General features: G+C 35.3%; 1 protein-coding gene across 4 annotated transcripts in view; it reads left to right on the top strand.

The window, feature by feature from the left end:
* Map3k20 (mitogen-activated protein kinase kinase kinase 20) overlaps nt 1-22,665 on the top strand; it is a 171,448-nt gene that overhangs the window by 62,625 nt on the left and 86,158 nt on the right. For all 4 annotated transcript variants that reach the window (XM_027946079.2, XM_071619067.1, XM_027946080.3 and 1 more), the window contains exon 3: nt 15,672-15,759. In XM_027946079.2, coding sequence (XP_027801880.1) covers nt 15,672-15,759 — 88 coding nt within the window. The remainder of the gene's footprint in view (nt 1-15,671; nt 15,760-22,665) is intronic.

Here is a 22,665-nt window from a genome sequence, read left to right as displayed (position 1 = left end):
TTTCTTATGCTTTCATTCAACGACCTGTCTAATTACTACCTAAAAAATAAAAAAATAAAATTCCCTCCCTCCCTTCCCCCACCATCTCTCTCTCTCTTTCTCTCTCTCTCTCCACCACCCCCACTGTGTTCTAGTCTATCTGCTTTTATCCACTAATGTTACACAATTCTTAATGGGTTCAACAAACATACCCTTAAGTGGGCATGTTGGTTCTCTATTGAAAAACAACTTAGTTATCCTCCCTGGCCCTTGGGGTCATAAAAACTTCTGGCTACTTTTGGGTAAAATTTTACGCTATAAGAGGCAGGATGTTCAGTGGATTTCAGTACAGGTTCAGCTCAAGAGTTTTTCCTTTATTTTATTGTTCTAAAGCCAGTTGGAGTTAATCCCACTATTTCATAATCTTTGGGTGAGTGGGAGTAGCACTGTCCCTGGGAGAGCTTTTTTCCAGGCGAATTTATAAGCTGGGTATACTGAGGTAGGAAGAAAAGCAGTACTTCCTGCCATATTTCCTAACCTCCTCATGGTGCTTGAAGGCTGTCTGCAGATAGTTTAATAGGAAATGTGTGGATATTGGTTATTTTGCTGATCTTTACCAAATGTTCCTTTTTGGGACATTTCATGGTTTGCTAAATTTGGCTGAGTTCTTGGCTTCATTGGCTGGGTAACTCTGGGATGTAAGATTGGTGTTTGATGAAATAAAACCTAGGGCACTTCTGAAGTCCCTCCCATTAATGGTTCAGCCTGCACTGTCTCTTGTTTCTTCTCCCACTTGCCTAAACTGAGGAAGGTTCTCATGAAACTCAGGTCAAGGACTGATTCTCTTAGGCTGAATGCTCATAGACAAAGTAAAACCTGTAGTCATAGGGAATTCTGAACACCAAACAAAAATTGAGGACATGTAGAAATGATAACAATGTATGATAGGTACAACATTTATAATGCTAATGCTAATAATCAATACTTGGAACTTAATGTGTCAGTTTTCTGGTGCTTTATGTGCATGAACTCTGTTGAATGCCTAATAATAATAAATTGTATTCTTGCAGTATTTTTCATTTTACAAAGTGTTTTTACATATATTTGATTCTTATTAAAACCATGCAACTGTGAGACCAGTGGAGACTGGGGAGACATGACAGCTAAAGGCAGTGTGGTACCCAGGGTTGAATCCTGGAACACAAAGAGGATATTAATGGAGAAACTGGTGATCTAAACAAAGTCTGGATTTTAGTTCATGGTAATGTTCAATAGTGACAAAATTTTATCGATGTGGGAAACTGGGTAAGGGAATATCAAGCTCAATTGTCTTTTTCTCTTAAATAAAATTTTTCCAAAAGATATATTTATTTAAAAACCTTAGGATCTAGTCAAGGCAAGTTTTTATTATCCTCATTCTACAGATTTCTAATGTATAGAAAGGATAAGTAACTTGTTCGATATCATACATGGAAGGTGGTGAAAAACCAGGACCAAAACCCTTCTGTGCCTGTCATTCAGAGCTGCCTTAGGGAGAATGCATTGTGCTCTGTGTCTGTGATCTCCATGAATCCTCCCTACAGCCTTTGAGGGTTTCTAGAAAGAATAATTTATCTTTATTTTTTTAAAATGTTTAAAATTTAATATTATTTTAAATTGCATTTTATAGGGTACGATGTGATAATTCCATATGTGTTTAATGTCCAAACCCAGCTAATTAGCATTTCCATCTCCTTAAACATTTTTCATTCTCACATTATAGATAAGAGATCATTGTGATCCATGTTCACTAGTGGAAAAATAATTCAAAAACATATTTCCTATTGAATTTAAGTCAGTAGTCCTTCCATATTTGAATGGATAATATAGTACGGATTTTGAGACCTATTTGATTAAACCAGTACAACAGACACCTCATTTAGGGAACATATAGAGAAGATGTGATGAAAGCTGGATAAGGGCCAAAGCCTTTTTTTTTTTTAAAGGTTGATAGTGTAGGGTGGTTTTCTGTGACCTCTGACCCAGGAATCTGAGAATGGGCAGAAAATAGAAACATAGGAACTGCTCCATCAAATTCAGATTTGTTCTGCAAGTGTAGCAGTTGTGAGGGTAATGATGGCAAGCCAGATTCCCTGTCCTGGAAGTGGAAAAGAGAAGTACTGCTCAGTTTCTTTCAATTTAGCAGCTTATTTTTCATATAGTAGGATGACTTTAATAGATTTACTTAGAAATTTGCAGAACCGGGCTTTTGGTCATCTGGGTATACTTTGGTCTTTGAATTTATAGATTCTTTTGCTGGTTGTGTTATTGTTACCAGAGCCTTAGGCCAGAGGGCTGACTTTAGCAAGGGGTCCCAGCAAATCAGATCTGACTACTTGCCACAAAAACCAAACAGAAAAGTAATGGTAAAATGCGGGAAAGGAGCTTATTAAATTACTATAGTTATACGGGGAAGCAAAAGAGGATCAGCATTTCCAACTGTCTTCGTGGGTAGCAACTTGAGCTTTCAGATTATACAGACAGGGGGCCAGAAATATGCACAGTCAGGAAGTCTTGGTCACACTGGCCTGGTTGATCATTACCTCAGGATTGGTCAAGTTTTTACCTAAGGGGTAGTTTCGACTTAAAACAAGATGAGCCCTGTTGTTCTTGGAATCCTAGGTGACTCAGAGCAGAGGGGACAGTTGGAGAATGCAGGTAGAGATGCCAAGTTGTTTTTTTTTTTTTTTTAATATCCTGTTTTTAGTTGCCTGTTTGACATTTGTGGGTTCAAGTAAAGAGTGTGAATACTTGTTGCAGTATTCCCTGCATAGGTTAACGCATGTCCTAACTCTTCTGATTTTATGTTTTCTAGACACTCTTTGGTTTATGGTCAGTGCCCTGGACAGACCTGTGTTTTGGCCTTTTTCTTTTCTTCATGATTTTTTCTCTGTGCTGTTGTTGTCAGTCTGTGGATCTGCTTTCTAGAAGTTTCTAGTTCTGTATATCTGGGTTCAGTACTGTGTATCTATCTTTTTTGAAATGTTCTTTGTTCACTCTAGATACAGTTTCTAGCAGCTGATAATTGGGGAAAAGATATACCCATCATGAGGTTCACATATGAGTTTGGTCCATGAAACTGTTTTAATTTGATACTGGTTTTCTTATTTTCCATGTGAAGAACAAATTTAGTGACATTAACACACCTGCAAGGCCACACAGCTCATACATGGCAAAACTGAAATTCAACTTTAGGGTTTTCTGACTTAGAAGCAGCGATCCTGCCGTTTAGGTTGTCATAGAACTGCTCTGAGGCCAGTGGCTGTTGGTCCTGGCTGCTGATTTAACTTTCCCAGGGCTTAAGAAGCACCCATTCCTGTGCTCTACCGCATACCAGTTAAATTAGATTGAACTCAGAATATTAGCCTTTAAGAGATTTCAGTTCATTCTGTCTGTCCTTTTTACCTCCACATTTGGACACTTAATTAGTAGTTAAGCTGAAGCCCCAAATGACACAACCATCAAGTGTCAGAACCAAGACTACAAGTTCTTTCCACATTCAAATCAAATAAATGTGTTAGAGCATTTACTCTGTACAAATTCTTAGACGTATGTGTAGTCACAGGTGAGTTTGTTTATTCATATGTAATGTTATATAAATGTTTGGGCATGTACATCTTTGTGATTTTAAAAATTTACATTCATATTTCACAGTTAAAATCATAGGCTTTGCAGCCAGGGCTGCCTCATTCGAATCTTGGCTTCACTGTTTCTTAACTGTCTGACTGTGGGGCAAATTACTTAACCACTCTGCTCCCTGGTTTCTTAGAGATAAACTAGGGATGAGATGGTACTTTCTGCATGAACTGAATGAGTTAATGCATATAAAGTGATGAGCCAATGTTGATACACAGGAAGTGCTCCGTGACTGTATGAGTAAGAGTGTACTCAGTTTACAATTTCTGAAACTTAAGACTTGGTACATGGATTGCAAAAGAATTATAATAATGAAACTCTTTATGTGGTTGGGTTCATATGTGTAAAATGTTATGTCTTCCTATAGGCTCTCAGCAGACTGTTTTTTCAGGCTTCATAGCCCTCCATCTTCTGTCTCCTGGAAAACAGGAGTTTCTAATTTATTTTCTTCTTTGTCTCTGGGTTCACTGTGGAACCATGATATCGCAACTCGGCTTGGCAATGACCTTCTGTGCATTTAGTAGGTAACTGTCTTGATCAGCCAGAAAGTTGCTCTGGTGCAGGTTGTTGGCATATTGCATTAGTCATCGCCAGTTATATTTGCTTATGTCAGAACAGCTCCTGTCTCTTGGAAGTCATAGACAGTCAATAGGCAGTATTACAGAGACCCCTGAATCATGGATATGTGAGAAAAAGCACCCATGAGGCTCCGTGTATTTTCCAGTTGTAGGCAACACGCTTAGATCTGCCTTCTTAGCAACCAACTGGAGGAGCATAAGATAATAGGTTGTTAAAGTAATCACTGAAGCAGTGGGGGTAAAAACAAACTGGTGTTTAGGAAAAGCACAAATATTCTTTTTTAATAAGACCATTATACATCAGTTATAACTTTGCATGATTGAATTAAAGAACAACAACATTTTTTCTTTCAGCTGGGAAGAATTTAAAGTTGGTTTTGAAGAGAATTCCAATAACTAAGTTTCTGTCATAAAGCAATATCAGGATAAAAAGTGAATGTATTCAGCCTGGTGATTTTACTTAAAACCAATTATTTGAATGTATCTTCAGAATGACCAATGTGTTTTCATAGACAGGGGTAAAATAACTAAAAGAATAGGTCAAGAAAAATAAGAATTATAATTTTTAAGCTTAGGAAGAACTGACTAATGTAAAACTTAGCCTTCAGATGTTATTTTTCACTATCTTCACCAAACACAAATGAGGACTTGGGTTTCCACGTGAAGTTAGTGAAAGAATAATGGTGGCCTGTGCTGGTGGTTGTTAAGTATCAGAGGTTTGTTCAAGTGGATGCTAGCTTTTTTTTTTTTTTAATCAAGCTATTAGGGGAGAAGTAATCTCTGTTAAGAGTGGAATTGTCTTAAGTTGTGGTTGTAGTTGGGGACTAGGAATACAAAGACTGGAAGACTTCAAATCCCTTCATTCTTAGAATTCTGATTCCAAATTATCTGCATTATGTATTTGTTAGAGTTTGGCACTTTTATTTTTTATTTTTTTGCATTCAACAAACCAGAAATGTCTGGCTTATAACAAACGCTTGCCTTTGCTTTTAGTTATTGTTTTGAGTGCATTAACAGCAACCCAAAATAGTAAAATCATTAGTCATTTAGCTGAAGAATACAGGTATTCAAAATACTGTCTAATTGGAGTCTAAAAGATGTTAAAGGACTTTTCAGACTATTTTAACATTAAATTTGCCTAAACTCTTCTAAATGATTTTGTAGATTTCCATAATAAATGTGGCAAACATTTCTCTTATGGGATGTAAATAATTAAACTCTGTTGCACTGTAGAGTAATATTATAAAGCACTTAGCTAATCAGATTGTGAGAGTTGCTCAAAATTCCTAACCATGTAATTTTTGCATAGAGAGAGGGTGCTTCATGCTGTGCAATTAACTGGTTTTATTAGCTATAAATTTGGTTGTTGCTGGCTGGCCTAATGGCCCAGAGCCTGTGAAGAATTAGATCTTGGTTTTTGACCAAAATCCTGTGCAGTCAAGTATCAGGAAGGCATGGAAATCTTGTAGTGGGGCAATGGCTGAGACTCAATGAGGAGTTGTTTCTCATGCTTTTGTAACTAACTCAAGAACACTTTGGAATTTTCTAGGCCTCTTGTAATGTTTGGATGCTGCATAAACTGATGTTCCATTCTGTTCTCAAATTAGGTTTGTAAAGTAAAGCAGTGATTTAGTGATTGTAGCTGGACGTGGAGATCAGACTCTTTTAAAAACCTGGCTTCCCATTTACTGTGCCCTAGGGCATGTTTTAAAATTTCTCCTTGCCTATATTTCTTTCCTTGTGAATGTTAGATAATAGTAGGCCTTTGCCTATGGTTTTTGTGACAGTTTAAAAGTTCAATCTTCATCAGGCATTTAGCCTAGCTCCTAGTAGGCACTCAATAAATGTTAGCTATTAATATAGAGGAATTATACAATTGGAATCTGTGTAAGCATGGCATTTTTTTTAATTAAAAAATGTTTAAAGGCATTCATGATTTTATTGGATTTTTTTAAGAGAAAAGACCAGAAATTAAAAATATATATATGAGAAGAGGTAAGAGATTTGAATTCAGATTTTATCACTGACATTTGACTGCTGGCAAGTGAGCTTAAAACCAACAAAGATCCAATTTTCTCAACATTTAAATATGATAAAATATTTTGTTGGTGAGATTCATGTAGGGTAAATGTTTTGGAAATGTTAAAGTGCTATATTTAGGTAAAAACATAAGTAAACTTGGAAAGTTGATAAATACCTGAGGCTAATTAAATCAAGGAAATATGGAAGTACAATCTTCATTATTGCAAGAGAGGAATTTCCTCAGAAACTTGTCTTGACAGAACAATAAATGATTTACAAAGGAAGGGGATGGATGTCAGAGAAAGGGATTGGCATTGGTTGAGCACCTGGTATTTTCCTGGCACTGGGATAGGATTACAGAGCCCATTGACTTAATGAGGAAACTGAGTACCTAAGAGATTAATTTCTTCAAAGTCCCTGTGTTAGTTAGCTTTGTGTTACTGAAACAGAAACCTGAGATAAATTAACTTAAAAAGAAGAAATGTTTAGTTTTGCTCACAGTTTTAGAGATTTCAGTACAGGACCTGTTGGCTCCATTGCTTTAGGTACTGTGATGCCACAGTACATCATGGCTTGAGTACTTGCCAGAGGAAGCCTTTTCACTTCCTGGCTAGCAAAAGAGAGGAAGAGAAAGGGACTGGGATTCCATTTTCCCTTTAAAGTGCATGCTCTTAGGGGCCTAAGACTTCCCACTAGACCCTACCTCTTAAAGATTTCCACCACTTCCCAATAGCACCAGGATGGGCACTAGCCTCTTCTACTTGGGCCTTTGTGGGGGATTTCAGACCTAAATTACAGCAGTTCCCCTTGCTTGTAGGTAGAATAGCCAAGACTCACTAAAACCTGTTTGCAGAGGACATCCTAATATACCACAGTTAATTAATCAGATTGTTGTTAAGCTCCTCACTCTGTGAAAAGTAGTACTAGTAAGTGCATTAATTTTTCTGAATATGGATGAATAGCAATTTAAAGCACAAAAGAATCTAGGATGTAATTTTGTTCATCCAAGTCATTTTCTAGGAAGAAAGCAAGGTCCAGAGTGACCAAGTGCTTTAGGGCCATCTATTTTGGAACTAGAATTGAATTTTCACTTACGAACGCCAGTATTTAATGATGTTTCTATTCAGTTTTTAGAAGCCTAATAATCTTTCAGTTCTTGAAGCCTTCTTCAAGGGAGATGTTCTTTGGGGAGATTTTTTGAATAGTTTAGGATAAAGTGATCATTTCATTGACCAAGTTACATAACTTGTTTAGTGGGAAGTCAGATTCTCATAATATTTTTGTCACTCAAATGCAGGTTGTTTCAGTATATTTTGCTGTTTCATATCATCACAGTGAGAATCAGGGTGAGCACAATGAATGTAAACTCTCTTAGCTTATTTGTGATTTGGAGGTATCTCTCAAGTCCTTGGTCTTAACTCTTCACTATTTGTTTTTCTCAGTTCTAGTCATCCTCCTTTCCTGCCAGGTTATCTATCCTTTTTCTTGGCTAGGTATCTTCTTAACTAGAGAACAACACGAGCCCTGAAAGGAGCTCAGGCCCCTCTCCAAGTGGTGAGTCTCTATAACATTCCATGCAGGAAAACCACTGAGCAACCAGAGACTTCCCAGCACTAGTGATGTTTGTGGTAAAAATCACACATGACTCCATCTCAGTGGTTCAAGAAGCACGAGCAGAGGCCTGTCATCTGCTCAATGACTGGTTTATTTTTTCTTCTTAGCTTTCATAGCCAATTTCTTTCCAAAGAAAAGTCTTCCTGACATCAAGCATCATTAAGAATATATGATATCTTACATTATAGAACCAAAATTCAGTTCATTTACCCTTCCTTATTTCCCCAAATACCTAAGGCATACCCCTTGAAAGAGAACCTGTAGAATTGTGAAGTTTGCTGCTTATCATGTGATAGTTATTGAATACATCTCATAAAGTTCAAGTGACTCAAAGAGCATGACCTGGGTATGACACTTGGGTGATTAAATAGACAATTGAAAATCCTCCAAGTCTACTTTTTAAGTTGTTCTTGTAACATAGCATTTTCAAAAGTAGAGGGGCTGGTTTTCCATTTTACTACACATGTAAGAATGAGTTTTTTAAAAAAAACATTTTTATTTTAGTGGGCTGGAGATATACCCCTGTAGCCAGGTGCTGGCCTAGCATGTGCAAAATCCTGGATTTGATCCCCACTTCTTTAAAAAAAAAAAAAAAAAAAATACTTGTAGCTATAGATAATCTTGGGAGTAAAAATATAGTGAATTAAACAGTATTTTTGTTTTGTTTTGATCCAGTAAGACCCTGGGAATTTGATGCATAAAAGCTGAACTTGAGAACTCTGCCCAGTTATCTTTATAATCAGAACCTGAAACAATTAGCAGGGAAGGGAAGGAAAGTTCTACCTATCTCTTCCCTGAAAGAACTCTGTGTTCTGACCTCAGGGATTTATAAATACAATTTTAGGAGCTTTTAAATCAATAATTTCTCATTGTCCTTACATTCTGCGAAGTACAATGATTCTCAGCTCTGTGGTGATAAAGATAAGAGGTGCTCTGTACTGAGAAGACCAGTGCTTTCATCTTTTACAACCTGTCCTTTTATATGGGCCCGATTCATCTGTTGTGGGTATTTATGGTATTGGTCCAGGGAGGGAGCCTGTGTGAAATGCAGCCCAGCTGAGAATCAGGGCTCCACCTCTCAGTACACCTTGGAGGAGCATCTGTCTGCCAGAGCATTCTGGAGCATAGTGGGTATGGAAAGTGCAGACTTGACCCAAGCCTCTTCACCTGCACAGATGGATTCTGGAAATATCTTGGGTAGAAAATATAAAATGGAATGTTTAAGACTAAGCAAACCTTTGCATTCTTAACCTTAAAAAGTACAATGCTGAAGCATGGGTATGCTTGAAGAATCCAAAGCAGGAAAGGATGCTCAAGAAATTGTGTTCACTTTGTTTGTCTTGGACACAGAACCTTCAAAAGGCAAAGTGTACCCGTCCAAATCCTCATAAAGTTTAAATCAACAATGAGTTGATGAAATATATTTAAAGTGTGGCTTCTACTGTTGTATAGTTGATTGACTGTCATTGTTATGAAATCTAGATTAAATTATCCTTCCAGATATAAAAGAACAAAATGAATACTAAAATAAATTCATTTCCTCTAGTATTTTGCTCTTCTCATTATAGTGGTCAGAGTAAACAGGTCCTAACCTAGGCTCTCTATAAAAATTATTTAAATACACTAAATACTTTCATTGATTACTATTGTTCCTTCATCCTTCAAATGTTATTGAGTACTTTCTGTATATAAGGACTCTGACCTTTTCCCCACATATGCTGTTGAACTAGTCATTTTACAAAAGGAGTAAAGTAGGGAAGGTTTTCCCAAAAGGCAGAGGTCACAGGAGCAGACAAAAGAAGAAAAAGGAGTATCATGTAAAAACATTCAGAGCCTGGTACTGAGCAGGTAGAAATCCATCTAAAGTGTGCTCATCTCCTTTGCCTGTGTCCTCAGCGCTGTGGCTCTCGGAACCCATGGCCTTCTGTAGGAGGAACCTGGGTGAACATTAGTTTGTTCCAGATCCATGTCAGGAGAAGCTGACAGGTCACAAGTTAACTACCCTAGTTTTTATATGCCTGTAGTATCCTGGGAAGATAGAGTTTTACTTTTTGATGCCTCAGTGCTAGGGAGAATGTGAATTTACTTGTAAATTAATATTTTCAACTCCATATTTATATGTTCTTATCATATACATATTACATATAACATGCTCTTATTGCTTTTTCTGGTTTTAAAAATTATACATGCTTATTATAGTTTAGGAAATATAAAAAATTTAAAATAACCTATGATTCTTTCTTGAGATAGATAACCACAATTAATGTTTTGTTTTATTTCTTCCCATTCTTCTGTATATATCATTTAGTTTATTTTATTGGTACATTATTATTCTACATAATAGTAGGATTCATTATGCCATATTCTTGCATGAGCATAATATAATTTGATCAGTCTCATCCCCAGTACCATCTTCTTTTCTCCCCTCCTCTTGTTACCTATTTTTTTTTTTTTTAATATGGGATCATCACATATCTTTTCTTGAATTTTGGCAGCATATAGTGACCTGGGACCCATATTGGTATTTTGGAGACAGAGCTGTCTCTGGAGAGGGCCTTTGACCTTACTTTTACAGTGTGCTTAGTTGACTGTGTCAACTGAATGACTGGATGAGCCACTTTTCTTTCTCTTACTATCATACTCACATGCAATCCAGAATCTTAGAATTGATAAGGATCTTATAGATCAGGGTCTGTGGAGTAGTATGTTTAAACAAATACAACAGAGAACAAAAAGGAGCCATTGCCATTCATGGGCAGTAAGAGTATACCCTGTGTTCATGCCAGCCACATCATAGGTGGAAGCATGTACCCTGCTGAGACATGGTCCAGCTCAGCAGCATAGGGCCATAAAGCTTGTTCCAAATATAGGATGTGAATGGAGACTTCCAGCTTAGTGATGTGGGGCTTCATACACTACAGTTTTCATTATAGCAATTAATAGGTTGTTGTCATATCTGTGTTTTATTTTTATTTCACAAAAAGAAGCTAATTCAGTTTGTTTGCTTGTTTGTTTTGGTACCAGGGATTGAACCCAGGGGTGCTTAACCACTGAGCCACACCCCTCAGTTTCCTCTTTTTTTTTTTTGACATGGTGTCTTGCTAAATTGCTGCTGGCCTGGAACTTCAATCCTCCTGCCTCAGCCTCCCAAGTCCCTGGGATTATAGGCATGCACCACTGAATTCAGTTTTATTTTTAATATTTTTGTCATATAAACACACATAGACTTATCAATGGACTATAGAAGATACAAAATAAGTTTTAAAGATGTCGAATCTTTAAGAATATTGTGGCAGCTTTCCAAAATTAAATAAGTTTTAATTTGGGGCTTGGGTGATAAAAAGTTTTCAGTTTTTTTTTTTTTTTTGGTGATGCTAGAGATTAAACCCCAGGCCCTGAGGCATGCTAAGCAATTGTTCTATCACTGGGCTCCCCTCCCCTCCCTGAAAAACAATTTTGAATTAAGGAAAGGGATGGTATCACTGAAGGTGGAGATACTAATCTTATCTTAAACTGTTGAGAAAGTCCTTTAAGGAAGGGAATTAAAACTGATCTTTGACTTCTTTTAATATCTCCAGTGGAATTAGTCTTTTGGAACCTGTGTGCTGGTCAACTTCTGGGAACATGGCACACTAAGCTAATAGCTCATCTCTGCATATAAACAAATAGAAATGCCAGATGAAACTAACAACAAAACACCTACCTCCTCTCCAGGTTTATTAACAAACTGAAACTCTTGTAATTTTTTCTATAAAGAAAGTAAGAAGGAAGGAAGGGAAGAAGGAACTGGCCTCAGCTCTAAACAGTGAGAGCAGGCACACATTTCACTGCAAAGATAGCATAGGCATTTTTGTCCATTGATACATGCATTCCTCATAGATATTTTTATACGTAGAGTTTTGGCTACACCATTCATTCCTCTGATTGAGACCCTTACTTTTTGGAGTATGTTGGAGCTTGAGTTAAAATTGTTGAAGTCTCAGCTACTCCTTAGATCCTCAAATCCTAATCTGAACAATTACATATTTATTCCATGGTTATTTAGACCTTAAGATGATTATTGAATACATAGATTCTGATAATCTCTGCAAAAGTCTAATCATCTTTCAAGCTTTTTTATTGTGGTAAAATATATATATAGCATAAAATTTGCCATTTTAACTATTTAAATGTGTAATTCAGATGATTTAATTATATTTACAGCATTATGCAGTCATTGAAACCATCTATTTTCAAAATTTTTCATCACCCCTAACAGAAGCTCTGAAACTATTAAGAAATAACTCCCCATCTCCTCCTCTGCCCAGCCTCTGGTAATCTCTAATCTGTCTAGTATGCTTTCTCTCTGAATTTACCTACTAAGTACATTTCAGAAAAGTTTTCAAGGTTCATCCATTTAACAGCATGTATCAGAATTAATTCCATTTATGGCTAAAGTAGTATTTACACATCACATGTTTGTCAGCATATGAACACTTGTTATCACTTTTGGCTATTGTTAGTAATGCTGTATGAAATTGGGTACAAGTGTCTGTCTGAGTCCTTAGAATAGTGTTTTGCAAAGTTTAAAATGTGTAGATCCTATATAGGAAAAATTAAGATTTCTGGATTTCAAGTGTTGACAAAAATTATTACTCATTGTAACTGAAGTAGACACAAGAAGTTGAGAATAGCTCATATACCTATAAAAATCAAAATTAAATTTTCAGTTAAAGATATAACCAAAATCAATACAATTGAAATTAACAATTTGTATAAAATTATATTTACTGAAAGCAAATGGTTTATGTTGGTTTTAATAATGTAAAAATTTTTTGGCATGATGGACCATTATTAATTTAGCTGTCATCATTATTATGTTTCCTTTTTAACAGCAAACTTATTTTTAAATCACTAATACATTATTTTGGTGGACAGTCCATCTACTAGTGTGTCTCAGAATGTAAATCTAGGAAATAATGGAATAATAACACTGTTGCAAACAGACACCTGTAGGTACTTACTATCAGGTACTGACTGCTGGGAGCACAGGTTTTCATCATTCAGTTAACTCCACGCTTGTTTCTGTTGGAGCTTGTCTGAATTGCTAGCATCCTGATATCATTTGACTTTTTTATTTTTTACAAACACGTCACTTATTGTCTGCCTGTTGATTATTAGCCTATTTCCATGAAACTAGTACTCTATAAAGTATTGTGTTGTTTTCATGTTGTTAAATCAGATTCTGAGTTCATTAAATAAAAACCTAAATCCTTATTCCAGGAAAATGTCCTTTACTTTCAAAGTACACTGCAAAAGGGTAGTCTTGTGTTCATACTTACCAACTTCTAAAAGGAATAAACACTATCTTCCTCAAGGTATTGCTTGGCAAAACCTTAAATATAAACATGAAAATAAGCTGGAACACTAAAAGTCTCCTGATTTATAAAGTGGTCATCCAAGGATTAAAAATATTCCCATATTTGTTCATTACTGATAACAGAAATTTTTAATGGTCACAGAATTCAGATACCCCAAAGAATATACCAAAGGGTAGTAGTTTCTGGTTTGACAAATACCAATCCAGACATAACTCTACTGCTTTTCTCACATTGCATTCTAATGCTTTATTCCCAAAGTATTGATCTGCCACTGAAAATAGGGTAGCTTGTGATTTCCAAACTTTGTGTGAATTCTTTTTTTTTAATTTAATTGATTTTATTTTTTTAAATACATGACAGTGGAATGCATTATAATTCTTACTACACATATAGAGCATGATTTTTCATATCTTTGTATATAAAGTATGTTCATGCCAATTCATGTCTTTATACATGTACTTTTTTTGCATTACAATTCTTATTACACATATATACCACAGTTTTTTATATCTCTGTATATAAAGTATGTTGACAGCCAATTCGTGTCTTCATACATGTACTTTGGATAATGATGTCCATCACATTCCACCATCCTTGAAATCCTGTATCATTTCATAATGAGAATTTAGAATTGCCATGTAGATGAATAGTTGTGATGCTCAAGTAAGGCATTTTCTTCCTAATTGGGAAGTATGTGAGGGTGGTTCTTGGTAAACACAGAGACTCTGCACCTAGTAGGCACTTGATGGGTGCTAAGGAATTGTTTGTCTAAGCAATGATAGCCCCCTTCAACACAAAAGAAAAACACTGTCAGCTCAGCCTTGATAAGTGTCTTATCTAATCAATGATAATTTTCCTTTCTCTATTCCATATTAACCCCCTGCCATTCCTCAAACCTGTTTTCTACCTATTTGTATTACCCTCAAAAACAGTTTCACAGATTATGGGTTTTTTTCAAATATTTATATTTTAGTTGGACACAATACCTTTATTTTATTTATTTATTTTTATGTGGTGCTGAGGATCGAACCCAGGGCCTCCGCACGTGCTAGGCAAGCGCTCTACCACTGAGCCACAATCCCAACCCCAGATTATGTTTTTAATGAAATCTCAACTCTTACCCTATAAAAAATATATTAATTCATATGTGCAGATTCCCAAAGGGCAGGTCCCATTCTTCTTCCTCTTTCTCCCTGTTCTCTTCCTCTTCCTTCTTTAAAAAAATTGTTTTTATTGGTAGTACTGGAAATTGAACCCAGGGCCTCACACCTGTTAGGCAAGCATCTGGGTTCTCCCTTCTGACCAGGGCTTCTCCATGTTTTTTTGGGGGGGGTAGTGGTACTGAGGATTGAGCTTGGAGGACTCAACCAATGAACCACATTCCCAGCACCCGCTGCTTTATGTTTAAATTTTGAGACAGGGTCTCACTGAGTTGCTTGGCGCCTTGCTTTTGCTGAGGCTGGCTTTGAACTTGCAATTCTCCTGCCTCAGCCTCCTGAGCTGCTGGGATTACAGGTGTGCACCACTTGCCAGTCATCCATTTTTGTTAATGAAGATATTTTTCTTGATGATCCCCTTTCTGGGTGAGATCTTAAAAATCTACTATTTTCTTATTGCTAATAACATAACTTTCACTTAAAATATAAAACATTTTTTATATTTAACTCCCATGATTTTATGCTTCATTATATTTATAATTGATTAACTATAGTTTATCTCCATAAAATAATAAAATTTCAATGAATATATATGATTTATCTAGGCAGTATCTAATATTCTATAGACATTGTCAAGTATGCAAGGTGGTATGTCTGTTTTTCTATTTTAACAAGTTTAATAACTATTTTTTGCAATGTCACTCTTCAGTGCAGTTTTCTGTATTAATATATTTCAAAGTATACAAACATGGTGTCCTATCAGATCACCGTGAAGGTCAAGAGCCTACCTTTTATTTTTACAGTAACTTGCATACAAAAAAGAACAATACTATATCTGGAATAAATTATTAGGTAATAATATAAATCCATTAATATTTGAAAATCTCTACCTTAATTTTGACTCATACTATCAACAGAAGTTTAGACTTGCTGTGGCCTCCCAAAAGAGATATTATGCAGAAGAAAATATATATTTTGTTATTAGGAGAAGGGCTTTAACTGTATGGCATCTACCTCTTGAGTCACCCTCCTCACTGTCAGTCATGCAGATTTTCTAGTACCCACCTCTTTGGTTGCCTCTTCAGCCTCATTTCCTTTTTAAATTTTCATAAAGCTTCAAAAGAAATTTTTTAACTTTCAAGTATTTCACTAAAGACTATTTTCTCAGCATCACATATTGTTGTATATCTCTGTAAATGTAAGTAAATAAAATTGAATAGGAATCCTATTTTATTAGGCTATTATAAATGGAATTTTATATAATTTTGCATTTGATTTTTGTACAGGCAGAAATACTGAGTGTCCTCAGTCACAGAAACATCATCCAGTTTTATGGAGTAATTCTTGAACCTCCCAACTATGGTATCGTCACAGGTAGGAACTCATTATTTGACTTCTTTCTTTCCCTAATTACCTAGCTTTAGATTGCTTAATATGCTAAAATGCTTAATATTAGGTTCACTCATGAATTGTGTACTACTGTCAGATGTCACTTTTGTTGCTATAAAGCATTAATAAATTTGATTATATCAATATAATTAAGAATAGTGTTTCCACTTCTACCCATGTTTAATTGTGCTAATTATATCTGTGTAAATGCTATTTAAATGCACTCGCAGCTGCAATGCCAATACTTAAAGGTGCCGTTTAACTAAAATTTCATTTAATTAGTTGAAATGAGAGATGTTTTTTGTAACTCTGTGACCTTTTATAAATTAAGATTTCTTGAGCTATTCATGCTGTAATTCTTTGCAAGGCATTTTAATCCCATTAGAGCATTTTTTCTTCAAGGTCTCTGACTTGAGAACAGTATTTTTCAGGTTTGGTCATTTGATCTGATAATGACCTTGAACCAAATTATCACTTAATTTGCAGCAGTGATTTTTTTTAACTGATGGAAATACCCTTTTCAAAAATGAGCATATAGAATATTTTGTAATGTGAAACAGAAAGACCTATTTTTAATATTCTGTGATTATATTTGTACAATCCAATGGGAAGCTTTAGGTCTACAGTAACTATAAGTTCAATTTTAAAGTAAGTAACTTTGGTCAGTTCTTTATCATGGCACTTCTTTGATTAAAAGCAAACCAAAAAAAAAAAAAAAACCTCTGAAAGAATAGCTCTATTTTCTTCCACCACAGTAGTAAGAGCCTGGATTGTCTTTAAAGAAAATAGCAATAAAACACCCTCATTAAACAAATAATTATGTTAGGTACTTTCTTATAGATTATCTTACCTAATGCTTACAATAACTCTTTGAGTAAGGTGAAATAATTTCTATTTTACAAGTAAGAAACTAAAACTCTAATCAAAGTGACTTTCCCAGAGTCCTCCAGCGAGTGGTAGAAACAGAGGGGTTCACATTTCCCAGACTAAGTTTTCTTGAAGCTCCTTTTGAATGCAAGCCAGGTTCTGGAAGGCTATGAGCTTACTTGTTCTTCAATTCACAGGGACATGTTTGCTATTACTTCGGTCTTCTGACGATATGTAGTTTAACATACTTTTGCTCTTTAGTAGCATTTTTACATAGGTTCTTAGCTGGAGGGACTTTTAGCCCAAATTGCTACCTTTAGGCTTGTATCAGAAATGGGATATGCTGCAATTTTCCTCTTGAGCCTGTGCTTCTTATTAACATTGATACCTCCAGTTGTGTTTGGTGTTAGGGATAAATCATATCTAACCTTTTGTATCAGTTTTCTGACTTAGAATTAGACCTTTTCCTAAATCAATTATCATATGGCACCTTTTCCCCAAATTCATTTTTTTTTTATTTTTATACATGTGAATCTAGTTTTCTGATCCTCATTGGTGGCTGATGCTATTCTTGCCTAGTAGAGGCTATTTCTGTCTACCAAAAAGATTAGAAACTCTGCTGTTTCTATTGTACCCTTGATGTATAATGCTTTGGAGAAGATTTTAGCCTAAGTAGGTCAATGGGCTATTCATGGAGTTTTCTAGTATCTTGAGGTGAGGATGAATTGTAGAAATGGGAACTTGAGTCGGGGTGCAGGTTCTTTTCTTACTGTCAGTTCCAAGGAAGATGTGAACAAATTCATTCTTGGCCAGCATATTCAATCTGAATTACCTCATTCAAAGGAGGGAACTGAGTGATAAGTTTGATTTTATTTAGTATTTGTATCAAATTAGCTAGTCATTTATTTCATGCATCCTTTTAGCATTTCCTACCCAAATTCTTTGCTTAAATTGATTAGTTCTTGATGGATCTGTTTCCCTCCAGAGCCAGTAAGTAAGCAACTGTTAACATTAAACATTTCTTTAAAATAACATTTCAGAATTGTAGCATAATAACAAATTGTATACTTATTGCTCTCTTATTTACCTGTTAAAGTTGATTATTAAAGAGATCTATTAGAGAAGTTTCAGTGCTCTTAAATGTATTAATTTAGTGATTGTTGTTTTTGCTAGAGATTTAGTTTTAACTCAGTGTTTATTTATTCAAACCTTTTCAGTCAACCTTGTGCAGCATTAGGATAAAGCTATGCTCTACATGGATAGCAGTACATATACCAACTAAGCCAAGTTTTGGGGTAAAATAATCCAATGGATTAGGGATGATAGCACTTACCCTGCCTCTTGAAATGAATACAAGTCTTAGTGTGAAGAGGTGAAGGGAAAAATAAAGATAGGCAGCCAACAGACTTTGCTCATCCAGACTAGCTAGATAGCCCTCTGTGAATCTTGTCATCTGTATCAGATGTTGTGGACTCCAAAAGAGGATGTTTGAATGGCTTTTGAGTTTGTATAACTTGGAGTTTTTTGTTAATAGAAAATGTTGTTGCAGCCAATAGAAAATGTTGTTGCAGCCAGCAACTATTGTCAGTCATACTGAGGGCTTGATAGAATGATTTATCAGAGTAATGGAATGGAATGAGTGCTGAAATGGGAATTAGAAGATCTGAGATCTTGTCTTGACTCTGCCAAAGCTTCGTAGATGGGTCACTGAGGATCTCTGTATATCTCGGTTTTCTCATGTAAATGAAGGTATAAAAAGAGAGGATCTCTGAGAGAGAGTGTATGTGCACATTTATGCATGTGTGCTTGCTGAAACTTTTCATTACAGACTTATAAAACCTGATTATAAGGAGGCCTGGTGAAATGTCTAAGAAGCAGCTGCTAATTTATTTCCCTTAGAAGGGATGACCGTCATTCCCCTACAGTAACAAAGAAATGGAATAAGCAGAAACTCCAAAGTCAAGAGATAAGATAAAATAATGGGCTGTCTTTTCTTCGATCTTTGGAAACAGCTCAGTTCTGTACTAGTCTCATTCTTTAATATACATGCATACATACTATCATAAATACTTCCCTAGGAGAGGGAGAAAGGAGTTGTTAGATACTAGATCATGTAGCCCTTTTGTTGCATGCGGAATGGGAGGGGAACCCCCACTCAAAGTACCTGATATTCCAAGTGTAAAAAAGGGCTGCCAGACTGGGTCTCATGGTTTCAGGGAAAGCAATTTGGGATTCCAGAGACCTAAGGGGCTGCATCTTTGTTCTAAGGGGCTGATAGCACCCCTTGTTTGTCACCTATTCCATATTGCCATTTTTTTGGTTTTGTTTTTGTTTTTCTTGTAGTGCTAGAGATTAAACCCAGGGCCTCATGTATGCCAGACAAGCCCTCTACCACTGAGCCACATCTCCAGCCCCTCTGTGTTACCTTTTACCACTACACTAAGAGAGGATACTAATTCTGCATGATTTTTCAGCAAGCCCAAGTTCTCATTAAATTTGACCATGGAAAGCATACAAATTTAAGTGCCCAATCTCATTTCCTTTAACTTTATATTGATTTATTTTAAGCACAGACACATTTAATTTGCATTTTGATATTGTGCTGATCTTTTTAGCCAATTAAAGACATGTCAGTTTTTATTATAGCAGTTTGCAGACATTTGCCCAAATTCATTTGTTCTGCTGGTTATGATCCAAACTAAGTTTGGTCTTGGTGATATTTTATTATAAAGAGATTTCATGATAATGGTATTTGATTCAACAGTACTCAATATGTTTGGCTTTCTGTATCTGAATATTCCCCATTCATGAAACCAACAGAGGGTCAAAAATATTTTTTAAATAATAATAAAACAATACAAATAAATAAATAATACAACTATTCACATAGTTTCTACATTGTATTAGGCATTATAAATAATTTAGAGCTGAATTAAAGTATGGATGCCCCTCCTCTAGTGTTGGGATTTTGTCCTGATAAACCCTCCATTAAGTTGAAAATACCCTAAGTTGAAAATACATGTAATGCACCTAACCTACTGAACATCTGAGCTTAGCAACACAGTGCGCATGGAGTATCGATTGTTTTCCTCTTGTAATCTTGTGATCTTATGACTGGGAACTATGGCTTGCTATTCCTGCTCAGCAAGAAAGTAGATAAATTATTGTTCTGCGTATTACTGACCTGGGAAAAGGTCAAAACTCACAGTATGTTTTCTATTAAATGTATATCACTTTTACACCATTATAAAGTTGAAAAATTATAAGCTGAACTATTCTAAGTTGGGGACCATAGTATATGGGAAGATTACCTATGTTATATGCAAATAATATGTCATTTAAAAATTTTTTTTAGTTGTAGAATACCTTTATTTTATTTATTTTTATGTGGTGCTGAGGATCGAACCCAGTGCCTCACACATGAGTGTTCTACCACTGAGCCACAACCCCAGCCCCAATATATCATTTTATATAAAACGTGCATCCAGGAATTTTAGTATCCTGGTGGGGAGGATCTTATCTTCATTAACTATCAAAATAAGACTGGTGGTAATAGTGTAGTAAACCTGATAATTTCAAGTTGTTTTCTCAACTATTATCTATGAGATGAAATGGGTTAATTTTTAATTGGTGACTCAGTGAAATAATAAATTGTTTAGTTCATCATTAGAATAACTTTTAAAGTTATTTAACATGGTTTTCAGAGTATATGACCTTCACTACAGTCTAATATGTTTGAAATATAGTTGTTTTTGGATCTCTGACTGTTAATATCTGTAAATTTATCCTAAGCTACAAGTACCCAAAGGCACAGAATTAGGGTTGTTGGATATTTTAGTCCCATAAGATATAATAACCCTGACTCATTTATTTTTTCTTTTTTTAGTACCAGAGTTTGAACTCAGGGGCACTGAACCAGTGAGCCACATCCCCAGTCCTTTTTTGTATTTTATTTTGAGACAAGGTCTCCCTAAGTTCCTGAGGCTAGCTTTGAACTCACAATCTTCCTGCCTCAGCTTCCTGAGCCACTGGGATTACAAGTGTTCACCACTGTGCCTGGCTGACTCATTGCTTTGTAAAGTTGTTTGTAGAAAACTTGCTTTTAATAACTTCCTGAAGTCATAATTCAGACTTCATAGTTCCAGACATTTCTTAATATGTGTTAAGCTTTGTACCTCTAGTTCTCCTTCTTCCCCTCTTTCTCCCTAACACATATAGAGCACAGCACCCAACAAAGAATACATATTTTTTAAGTACACATAGAACATTCTCCAGAACGTATCCTAAGGCCATGAAATAAGTTTCAGTGTATCTTAAAGAATTGATATTGTACAATGTATGTTTTCAAACCACAGTGGAATTATGTTAGAATTCAACAATAGAAAATATGAAAATATGAAAGAAATATGGAAAATTTCCAAATATCGGAAATTAAACAACATGTTTCTAAATACCCCTGGGACAAAAATGTGATATTGATCCTGAAAAAAAATTTGAATGGGTTTTAAAATGTTTCAAGTTGAAAGATTATAGAATGCAATTGGAGCAGTATTTACAGGGAAATTTATAGTTCTCAGTTTTAGTATTGATAAACGAAGTTTCTTCAACCTGAAGAAACTACAAGAACAAAGTAGAACTAAAGTAAGCCAATGAAGGGAACAGAACTCAATAAACTAGAAAGCAGAAAAATAATGGAGAAAATTCAATGAAAAAATTTGTTTTAAAAAATCTTTTTATTAATAAAATTGACCTTTGATTAGATTGAACAAGAAAGGACAGAATATACAAATTAGGAAAGTCAGGAATCAAAGAGATGACAGCACTGTGGCTCCTACAGAAGTTTTAAAAGATCATAAGGGAATGTTATGAACAACTTTATATTAACAAATTAGTATTTAGATTCAATGAACAAATTTCCTAAAAAGACCCTAGGTATCAAAAGTGAACCAAGAATAAAACAATAATAAGCCTATAAGAAAATTTTTTGAATTAGTAATTTAAGATATTTCCATAAAGAAGAGCCCTGGCCCAGATAATTTCACTGGTCAGTTTTAGCAGCTGTTTAGAGAAGAAACAATACCCATCCACACTCTTTCAGGAGACAGAGGCCAATATTCTCTAAGGTCAATATTATCCCTGTACCAAAGCCACATTAAGACATAAGACAACTACATATCCCTTGTATAAATAGATGCAAAAATCCTTAACCGTATTAACATACCATAAAAAGGACTGAACACCAGAACCAAGTGGAATTTTCCCAGAAATTCAAGGTTGGCTTGACATCTGAAATCATTTAATGTAAGGCACTATAGTCGATAAATATAATAAAAGATAAGAGCTTTATATGAATCTTTCAAGACACCGAAAAAGCATATGACAGAGTATTAACACCCATTGATAATGAGATTCTCAACAGACTAAAGTAGAAAGAAATTTCCTTTACCTGATAAATAGCATTTACAGAAATCCACAGCTCGCATCATATTTAATGGCGAAATGCTTGATGTTTTCAAGGAGACTGAGGAAAAAACAACAGGTTTCACTCTCACCGTATCTCTTCAGCATGTACTGAAGGTTCTAGCCGGTCAGATCAGGCAGGAAAAAGAAAGAAATGCATTCAAATTAGAAAGGAAGAAGTAAAACTGTCTTTCTAACATCCTCTCTGTAGAAAATCCCAAGGTATCTACAAAAATAAAAATTTCTAAGTCTAGTATGCATTTTTAGCAAGGTCACAAAGATCCAAGGTCAACATACAAAAATTAGTTTTACTTCTATATACTAGAAATGGAACAAACTAAAAATGAAATTAAGAAACAATTCTGTCATAATAGTTTCAAAACAAATAAAACAGTTGATTATAAATTGAACAAAATAAATGTAAGATTTGTACAATGAAAACTAGGGAACATAACTGAGAAAAAATAAAATCTAAATAGATATTTCATGTTCATGGTTTAAAAGATTCACTGTTAACAAGATAGCAGTGTTCCCCAGGTGATCCACAAGTTCAGTACAATTCCT

Source organism: Marmota flaviventris, chromosome 11 (assembly GCF_047511675.1).
Source record: "Marmota flaviventris isolate mMarFla1 chromosome 11, mMarFla1.hap1, whole genome shotgun sequence".
Taxonomy (NCBI): Eukaryota; Metazoa; Chordata; class Mammalia; order Rodentia; family Sciuridae; genus Marmota; species Marmota flaviventris.
The sequence above is the reverse complement of the archived record's forward strand: the minus strand, read 5'-3'. Positions and strand labels throughout refer to the sequence as shown.